Source organism: Pneumocystis jirovecii (assembly GCF_001477535.1).
Source record: "Pneumocystis jirovecii RU7 chromosome Unknown supercont1.29, whole genome shotgun sequence".
Lineage (NCBI taxonomy): Eukaryota > Fungi > Ascomycota > Pneumocystomycetes > Pneumocystales > Pneumocystaceae > Pneumocystis > Pneumocystis jirovecii.
Genome location: NW_017264803.1, coordinates 1 through 10306, shown reverse-complemented (window position 1 = coordinate 10306; position 10306 = coordinate 1). Strand labels below are relative to the sequence as shown.

At 33.8% G+C, this 10306-nt stretch overlaps 3 protein-coding genes across 3 annotated transcripts; all 3 read right to left on the bottom strand.

Annotated features, from left to right (window-relative positions):
- Nucleotides 1-1013: 1013 nt before the first annotated feature.
- On the bottom strand, nucleotides 1014-4064 carry T551_03696 (uncharacterized protein; the record flags this gene model as incomplete). Its single annotated transcript, XM_018375959.1, has 1 exon — nucleotides 1014-4064. A coding segment is annotated over one exon (3051 nt), but the record flags the coding sequence as incomplete, so codon positions are not given.
- Nucleotides 4065-4578: 514 nt separating this feature from the next.
- On the bottom strand, nucleotides 4579-7647 carry T551_03695 (uncharacterized protein; the record flags this gene model as incomplete). Its single annotated transcript, XM_018375958.1, has 1 exon — nucleotides 4579-7647. A coding segment is annotated over one exon (3069 nt), but the record flags the coding sequence as incomplete, so codon positions are not given.
- A 1576-nt stretch (nucleotides 7648-9223) lies between these two features.
- On the bottom strand, nucleotides 9224-10294 carry T551_03694 (uncharacterized protein; the record flags this gene model as incomplete). Its single annotated transcript, XM_018375957.1, has 1 exon — nucleotides 9224-10294. A coding segment is annotated over one exon (1071 nt), but the record flags the coding sequence as incomplete, so codon positions are not given.
- Nucleotides 10295-10306: the final 12 nt, after the last annotated feature.

Genomic DNA, 10306 nt, shown 5'->3' with positions numbered 1-10306 from the left:
CTATTCTTATACACATTCACTCCTCTATATTCTATTCTTTTTATTTCTTACTCAATCTTTCTTGATGATTCATTTATTTACATCTATCTATCTTATATCTATTTTCATTGAATTCACAAAAACACCTTCACTACGCCTCATCTTCACTCTAAACACTCTTTCTACTCCTCTAAACTCTTTTCTTTTGTTTTTTTCTTTTTTTTTATCCACTCACTTTTCCCCCTCCCAGCTTATCACCTACTTTTGCTTTTTCAAAAAAATTCATCTTCCCCCACCTTAAACCACTTCTTTCATTTCAACTACATATTCTATCTTACTCCCCTCAACATCTTTCCTTTTCATTCATTTTTTCCAATGGCACCCGAGCTCACTCTCTACAGCTCATCTTGATCTCTGAAACATTTCTTTTTTTTTATTTCAATCTTGATCTCATTATATAGCAATGCTTAAATACGCTATGGAAATCTTTCTAAACAGTAACTTCTGTCAATTCTTATATCAATTCTTATATCTACGCCTCTGTCAACGCCTCTGTCAACGCCTCTGTCAACGCCTCTGTCAACGCCTCTGTCAACGCCTCTGTCAACGCTTCTGTCAACGCTTCTGTCAACGCTTCTGTCAACGCTTCTGTCAACGCCTATATCAAGTTTCACAAACTTCAACTCCACTCATCAACCTCAACGCTACACACATAAAAAACACCGCCCACCCAACTCCACTCCCCCCATCGTTCTATCCCATCATCTCTCCATCACTGCATCTCACCTCGACTCCATGTGGGGCAAATCCGGGGTAGGCGCTGAATGCGCTGATAACGACATGGCACAACAAACAGCGGCCACTCATCCGGGCAATACATGCTATTTGCACTGGGAACACGCTACTTTATGTGTAATGCACTTTCAATTGATGCTGAAGAGATGACTCAATCTACTTTACTCTTTCCTCTCCTACCCTGCCTTCTTATCTAGTAAATATACATGCTGCTCTTATATCCCATTCCCATTTTACATCTAAATCATGAATGAAATCATCATTACCACTAGCACCCCCCTCATCACACTCCACCCACTCATCCTCAACCCTTCACTCGGCTTCACCTCACCCGCTTCATCTTCCTCTCCTGTCGTACACTTCGTAGGCTTACACCGCCTTGTCGACGTCAGTGTTATTCTCGATGTGACTGTGGATGTGGTCGTAGATGTGCTGGTATGCGTAGACGTGTGTGTAATCCATGTATCTGATGTACTGAGAGATTTGCATTTCTCTCCGTCTCCTACTGTTTTTTCTGCTTCTTTAACTGTTTCTGTAACCGTTGTTATGTTGGTTTCTGTTACTGTCTTCACTTCATATGGCTTCACTTCTAGTGGTTTCAATTTTTTACATGTGTTTTCTATTTTTTCACATTGATCTTCACAACTACATTCTTTTTTAAGTCCACATCCCTTTAATAAATCTTGACACTTCTCCCTCAATTCCACATAAAATCCAAATGCTTGTGCTACCAAATCAAACGCTTTTACTTCTTCTTCTGTTACCTTTGGTTTCTGATCTCTTCTTACAAGTCTAAATTGGGCGGTGTCTTTTCCTTTAGCGGATGTATTAGATGCAGTACCATTTTCTGACTTATCACCTGATACTTTTGTTCTTGATAGAATAAGATTTGCTTCTTTCATCGCTTCTTCTGCCTCTTTCTTAAGATTTTTGTATTCTTTTTCTTTTTTTTTTAGCTCTTCTTTGGCCTTTGTAAGTTCGTTCTGTAAGTTTGGACATTTTTCTTGTACTTGTTCAACCAGCCTCTTACAAGTCTCTCCTCTTACTGTTTTTTCATCTTTACTAGAATCATCGCTTTTGCACAGAGTTTCAAGTCCATTAGTTGCATTATTTAATGGTACGCAATATTTTTCAAGTGTTTTTTCACACACTTCTTTCGTTGTTAGATAACCCTTTAACCCATCAATCGCTTTATCATCTAGCTCTCTTTTTTTAAAGAACGATTCACACTTTTTGTTGAGTTGTGAACAAAGCCCATTCTTCTCTCCGCTTTTTTCTTCTATTAACTTCTTGCAACTTGGAGTGAACTTTTCGCAATATGGTGTCCAAAACTTACAAGTTTTTTCCTTCATATTGTTATCAGCTGCATTAGTCAAAGCATTACGGGTTTCCATGTTTTCTTTCAACGCATTACATTTGGATTCAAGATTTTTTGTAATAATCTGGCAAGTAATATTCTCTTCAAGACATGCAAGAGTAAACAAATTTTTTCTTTTCTTAACCCAATCATTACATCGTTTATTGATGCTTTCTTTACATTTTATTTGATCTTTTAAGTCTTTTGTCTTTTCCTTCAATAACAATTCTTCTAGCTGTTCTGCAATTCTTAAACGGTCACAATGCTGATTTAATGTAAGACATGACCACTTAATTTCGCTTGAATCTTGTCCTAGTATTCTGCACTTTTTTTCTAATTCTTTACAATCTGTTTCCGTTGGAAAATCTCGCTTTTCGTTTAATTGTTCCCGTAGAAAAATAGCTCTAAATCGTAAATCTGTTGAAAGTATAAGAGCAGCTTTTTTTGGCTGCGCACATAACACAAATAGTTCATCGCTTTTGTCTTTCAACCCTTTACACACTTTTACTAATTCTTTTTGAAGCTCTACAAGCCATGTTCCATTTGATCCATGTAACTTCCCCTGTAACTTATCTTGTAATGCTTCATTTGCTTGTGACTCAAGCCCTTTTTTATAACATGCTGCCTTTAAATTATCACATTCTTTATCAAGAGGACCTTGACCTTTTAAATAAAAACAATCTGATAACAGTTTCGCGCATACTTTTTCACCAAGAAATGTATACAACATATGCCAACCAATGATTCCCTTTACATTAGCTGTAGCAAGATATTTCCCAATCTTTTCAGAAACAAGTGAAGCACGGGTTGTTAATTCCTTATCTAATTCTTTGCATTTTTCTTCTGGATTGCCAATGATACTTTTATTATTACATAAATCTTTTAAAATAATATGCTCTTCAAAGTTTCCACATTTTTTTTTAATAGTATCTTTACATTGATCTTTAAAAATAGATTGAGTACTATCTTTGCTTAATAATGCCAATAAAGCTGCTTCGTCTTTTATTGATGGCTTTCCAATATAAATACCCTTCTTTGCTACTTCCAGATACAATTTTTTCAGATCTATTTTTTCTGCTAGAGTAATCTTTGGTTTTGTAGGATCAAAATCTAAACCTGGCGGTAGATAAGTTATCCCTGTATCTTTACATTTTTTCTTCAAGTTATCACAATTCTGTTTCCCTATTTTGCAGCTTTGGTAATGGAAGTGGCATCCTTCAAGCAATAATAGGCATTTTTCTTGCAATTTATTACTTTTTGGTTTTTCCAGCTCTGTTTTGAGAGCATTGAGAGATTGGCACGTATACTCTTTTGTAGTCATAAGTCCCTTGCATGTCTCCACTTGGTTAAGGCATAATTTTATTAACTCGTCACTTTCTTCATTTAACTCTAAGCAAACTTGCTTAAGTTTTTCTTTACATTTGTCTTCACTTTCAAGATTTTCTCCGAGTGCTCTCAAAAGAACTTTTTCTGCTACTCCGTCACGTTTTCTTTGGTAACATAGATTCCTTAGTTTGTTACAATTCTCTATAAGATCATTAGGGCATGCTCCCTCCAAAAATAGGCATTGTCGTTCATGCTCCTTACAATCATAATTTTCTTCTAAGGCTTTTAATACTATCTTATCCAAAGCTGTTTTAAGTGGTGTACATTTTCCTGTAACTTTATTTTTCAATCCTGTACACTTTTTATCCCATTCTTTGTCCTTACAGATGTCTTTTAGTTTTGGATAGATTTTATTTAACTCTTTATCTGCTTCTTCTAAGTTTTCACAATATTTTTTCAGTTTTTCTTTGCATTGTAATTCAACCATTGTGTCTTCTTTTAAAATTAAAGCCAAAAGATACTCCTCATCATCATATACACTTTGCACTCCTTGCGTCACTTGTGTCTGCCGCTTAACCGCCCGCGCCACCGCCCGCGCCAAGCTGTGCCTGACGGCGGTGGGTTTGCGCTGTGGCGTGGTTTGAGTTTGAGCTTCCGTTAACGTGTTTCAGTTGCATGCAAGGTGTTAGTGCCATGTCTTCAAATCTGAGTATTAAATTATTTCTAATTAATTTTAAGGGTGTTCAAGTAAACTTAGTGACAAAACTTGTCAAAGAAGCACTGTGTGTGCTGAAGTATATCTTTAGTGTGTCCATAGAATTATTATGATACGTGCTTAGTATGTATTTAAATTTATGTGGGGTAAAATGTGGGGTAAACGCGAGATAAACGTAAAAATCAATCAGTGGCGATAAATGATAAAAAAACAGTATATACTGAAATAAAGGCTATTTAGACAAAGAATAGTGGCCAATTAGATAGGGGACACGCTATTTTATGTATAATGCACTTTCAATTGATGCTGAAGAGATGACTCAATCTACCTTACTCTTTCCTCTCCTACCCTGCTTGCTCATCTAGTAAATATACATGCTCATCATTAAATCCTGCTCATTTGCTTTCTAAATCATGAACGAAATAACCATTGCTACTATCACCCCCCTCATCACATTCCACCCACTCATCTTCAATCCCTCATTCGGTTTCACGTCCTCTGCATCATCCCCTGTCGTACACTTGGTTGGTTTGCAACGCCTCGTTGATGTGAGTGTTATTTTTGATGTAATCGTAGATGTGATGGTAGACGTGCTTGTGTGTGTTGATGTCTGTGTAACCCATGTGTCTGTTGTCTGTAAGGATTTGCATTCCGTTGCCTTCGGATCGGCAACGGTCGTTGTTGTCGTCGTGATCGTCGTTGTGCTTTCTGTCACTGTTTCATGCGGCTTCACCTCCAGAGGCTTCAGATTGCGACAAGCCTTATTAATCTTTTTGCATACTTCTTCTAAGTCTTTGCAATCCTCCTTAATTCCGCAATCTGATTCCAATTTATTACATCTTTCTTTCAAGTCTACATATCTTCCAAATACCTCTGCTGCCAAATCAAATGCTTTAGCTTCTAATTCTGTTACGGATACATCCTTAACTCCTCTCCGTAGTATTTTCACATGTTTTGTGGTATCTTGAAGTCCGTTTGAAACGTTATTCTTATCTTTGCTTTTGCTATTATTTTTCGGTGTATTATTTCCGTCTTTCTTAACGAGTGATAAAACAAGGCTGGACTTGTTCATTGCTTTCTTTGCCTCTTCCTTAAGTTCCTCATATGTCTTAACATCTTTTTTTAGATTGTCTGCTGGTTGTTTTAGTTCTGCTGGTAATGTTTTGCATTGTTCTTTTACTTCTTCCACTAATTTCTCACAGAGTTCCTTTTTAGCATCTTTGTTGCTCTTTTTAGGGTTATCTTTGGTGTTAGCTTTGCATAAACTTTTGATAGATTCATTATTTAATTTTTCTAATTGTGTACAATATCCTTTTAGTGCCAAATTGCATTTATCTTGATCACCTAATTTTCCTCGAAGCTCTACTTTGAGAGCGTCTTCCAAGGCCTTTCTTTTATAGAATGGTTCACAATGCTTCTTGATCTTTGTACAAAGAGTATTTTCTTTCGTAAGATCTAGACAATTAGGTGAAAATTTGTCACAATATGGGTCCCAAAATGGGCAAACATTTCCTAATGTTGTTATGTTATTTGTATTATTTTTAAGAAATCCAACAATCTCTGATGCTTTTATATTTTTTTCGAATACTTCACATCTATCTTTCACATCATCTACCATCAGCTTACACGTAGCATTTTGGAAGACACATACAAGAGAAAAATGATTATTACCCCTTCTAGACCATTTATTACACTTTTCCTTTAAATATGTTACACAGTTTTCATGAGTTTTCAAAGTATCCTTGTGTTCATTTAGTAAAACCTGCTTCAAAATTTCTGTAGTCCCCAAGCGATTGCATTGCTGCTCCAGTGTATGACATGGCCACGTAATTTCTTTTGAATCCTTTCCTAAATCTTGGCATTTTCTCCCTAATTCCTTGCAGTCTTTATCTGTCGGAAAATCTCTCTTTTGATCCAATTGTTGTCGTAAAAAGATAACTCTCATTTGATGGTCATGTGTAAGTAATCGTGCTGCCTTTGCTGGTTGTATACACAGAACAAACAATTCATCGTTTGAGAAACTTCCTTTATTTCCTTTCAGTTTCTCACATACTTTTACTAATTCTTGTTGAAATTTCTTAAGCCAATCTTTATTTGAGCCATGCAATAACCCTCGCATATTTTTTTGCAATATATTGTTTGCCCGTGCATCAAGCCCTCTCTTATAACACGCTGCCCTTACGTTCGCACATGATTTTTCGCCATCTTGGCATTTTTTTTCAAAATAGAAACAATAGGACTCTAATTTTGCACAATCTTCGTTGCTAAGAAATGTTGGTAATCCTCCCCATCCAATAATTCCATTACTTCCTTTTTTTGAGTCAAAAAGATGATTATTTGTAAGCTTTGACGTGAGAATATCACATGTTTTTCTGATATCTTTCTCTAATTCATCACATTTTTTCGTTCCATCATTACTTAGATTATTTTCTTTACACAGATTTTCTAAGGCTTCATGTTCATGAGGGGTTTTGCATTTATTTTTAAGAACTTCATTACATTTTGTTTTAACATTTGTATCTTTTTCAACCAACAACGTCAACAAAGCTGTCGCATCTCTTACTTGTTGTCTTCCAATAAAAACACCATCCTCCTCTGCCCTCTTATAAAGTTCTTCCAGTCCTATATCTTCTGCTAGTGTAGCCTCTGGCCTAGTTGGATCAAAATCGGGTCCTGGTGGTATATAAACAATGTTTTGTTCCTGGCATTTCTCTCCCAATTTAATACATTCAATTATATCGTCTTCTTGGCAATTTCCAACGTAAAAATAACATTCTTCAAGTAATGATAGACATTTTTCTTTTTTAAAACTTCCAAGTACTGTTTTAACATCTGTTTTAAGAGTATCACATTTCTTATTTCTTTCTTTTATAATATTCTCGCATGTCTCTTTCTGGTTCAAACACGAGTCCGTTAACTCATTACTTTCCCTCCCCAAGACTGGGCAAATCTCTTTTAGTTTTTTTTTGCATGTCTCTGTTTCATTGAGATCACTACGAAGTGCCCTCAAAAGAACTTCTTTTGCTACTTCATCCCGCTTCTTCTTATAACATTTATTTCTTAAGTCAGTACATTTTTCTTTAAGATCATCAGGGCATGCTTCCTCCAAAAATAGGCATTGTCGTTCATCCTCTTTACAATCATAATTTTCTCCTAATGCTTTTGATACTATAGAATTTAAGGTTGCTTTATGTGTTTGACATTTTTTTGTAATTTTAGCTTTTATACTTGTGCACTTCTTGTCTTCATCCTTGCAGATATCTTTTAGTTTTGGATAGATTTTATTTAACTCTTTATTTGCTTCTTTTAAGTTTTCACAATATTTTTTCAGTTTTTCTTTGCATTTTGCATCTTCCAATCCATCTTCTTTTAAAACCAAAGCCAAAAGAATTTCATCATCATCATATACACTAGCTTTCTGCACTGCTTGTACCTGCCGCTTGACCGCCCGCGCCACCGCCCGCGCCAAGCTGTGCCTGACGGAGGTGGGCTGCGCTGTGGTGTGTGGCTGAGTTTGAGTTTCCGTTAATGTGTTTTGATTTCATGTGAGATGTTAGAATCATGTCTTCAAATTTGAATATTAAATTATCCTTAATTAATTTTAAGGGAGTTCAAGTAAATTCAGTGACAAAACTTGTCAGACAAGCAACGTGTGCTAAGCGTATTCTTAGTGTGTCCATTACAAGTGTATCTTGATTTCTTCGTGAGATGCTTTAAATTTGTATGGGGTAAATCCGGGGTAAATCCGGGGTAAATCTGGGGTAATCGTAAATCTTAACAAGTGAAAGGTATAGTATAAAAGGAGATAATAAAAAATAAAGGCAATTAAAAAAAAAATATGGGCAAACTATGTAGGAAACTTTTATAGTATTGTTCTGTTATATCATTATAGATATTAGAAAAATTAGAAAATTCTCGGTAGAGTATGCATTGAATATGATAGTTATAGTGGCTTTTTTTCAAATAAAATTTTTCATTCGATATACATGTGTTAATATTATTAATAGATTTTCTAGTTCTATTAAAACTAGCTATAATCTCATTTTTAAGATTATCGTATTTTTCATTTTTTTAATTCAATATTTTTATCTATAAAAAATATTGTTATTTTAGATTTTTTTATTCCAATTTTATTTTTTGTCTAAAACTATTCTACATATCTTTATTTTTTACTTATTTTTTGTATTTAGTTTTATCAAGTCAAAATCTAAATTCAAAACTATATAGTTTCTCGTATTCTATGTTTTTTGCTGTTTTTAGAATTTAAATTATAAAAATACTTTTTAACTAATGGTAATTATTTTTAAAAAAATATTGATGTTTTCAAGTATTTCATTAGTTTTTTATTTTAAGATTATTTTTTTTAGTTATTTATACATGTTTTTTGCATATTTTCTACATTAACAAATTTTATACAATTTGACTAGTTTTAAGAAATTCATTTTCAATTTAAATTTACGACTTATAGTTTTATTTCTAAATTTGTGTATTCTTAAATTGTTTTGTTTTGGAAATTTAGATATTTATTAAACTTTTTAATTTTTTATATACTTTGAATTTTATATTATTAAATTTATGGTATTTTTTAATTTTTCTTTCTATATTGATATTATGTTTTTAAGATTGTTAAAGGTATTTTGTTCTATTATACAAAATAGTTTTTTAGTATAAAAAATGTTGATCCTTAAAATCTAAATTTTGACTGTCAAAAAGTTAGGTTAATTTACAAAAAGGATGTTTTTTAAAAGAGATAATAGTTTTAGAGAATAAACAAATAAATATATCCAATATATTCAGTCGTATTTATATGTCCTATAGCTCTACCAGAGATGGATTGTAAAATGAAAAAATTGTCTTTTAAACTATGATTAACCATTAAATATTAATGCCCAAAATTATGATTTATTAGTTAGTCTGATACCCACAAAACAATAATTTCTATATTTATTTTCCAAAAATATTTAAATAAATCTTATGAATAATTATTAGTTTTACATAATTATCGTCAAAATGCCCCACAAAAATATTAGTAAATATATATTGTTTTAATTTTAAATAATTATCCATAGTCCCAATATTATTCCTGCAATTTCCAAAATCAATTTTATCATTTGTAATCTCTGTGCTCTGAGTCCATAACCTTCTTCATAGTCATCCCGTGACATTGTTGGTCTAGGTCTTGAACGCGTGGATGTTGATGAACGTGTAGTCGATGTACCTTTAGATGTGCGTGTAGATGTGCGTGTAGATGTATCTGTAGATGTGCTTGTATCTAATGTACTTGTTTTAGATGTGCTTGTAGTTGATGGGTATATATCTGATGTGTTTGTAGTTGGTATAAGTGTAGTTGGCAAGCTTGATGTAATTGGCGGAGCTGCAGTTGATGAATTCGTAGTTGGTAAACTTGTAGTAGAGTTTGTCGGTTTCGGTTTTGGTTTTGATGATTCTGGTTCTGATGGTTTTGGTGGTGGCGGTGGTGGCGGTGGTGGCGGTGGTGGCTGTGGATGTGGTTGTGGTTGTGGTGGTTTTGGTGGCTGCGGTCGTGGTACTGGTGGTGGTGGTCCTGGTGGTGGTGATGGTGAACTACATTTAGTTATAGTGTTGTTACATATACGAGTAATTTTGTCGTTAATTCCATTACAAGAAGACCCTATAAATGAACATGAGGATATTGATTTCTGACATTCTATAGTAGAATTAAAATTAGTAGATAAAAGTTTAAAAATTTTTAATGCAAGATGATCACAAATTTTCCTTAAATGATCCACTAAATGCTTGCATGTATTATTGACGTCAGTGCATGATATATTCATTATTTTTTTCACAGTAAAATTTTTACATTCTTGAGTTAATTTTTTATAACATTTATCATAACTAGATATTCCTTCGCCAAAAGCCTTAATTAAATTATTAAGTTCGTTAGTTTGAGCTGAAGTATTATTACACTTTTTCTCAACTTCAGCACATATGTTGTTTAAAGATCCAGGACAACTGCCTTTAAGCAATTTACAGTGATATTTGAAACTAACACAACGACTATGACTGATATGAGTTATATGGTTATTGGAAACTTCATAATGTGATAGATAGCGTGAGAGCTGTGTACAATATGCTGAAACACGCTTGAGTATGTG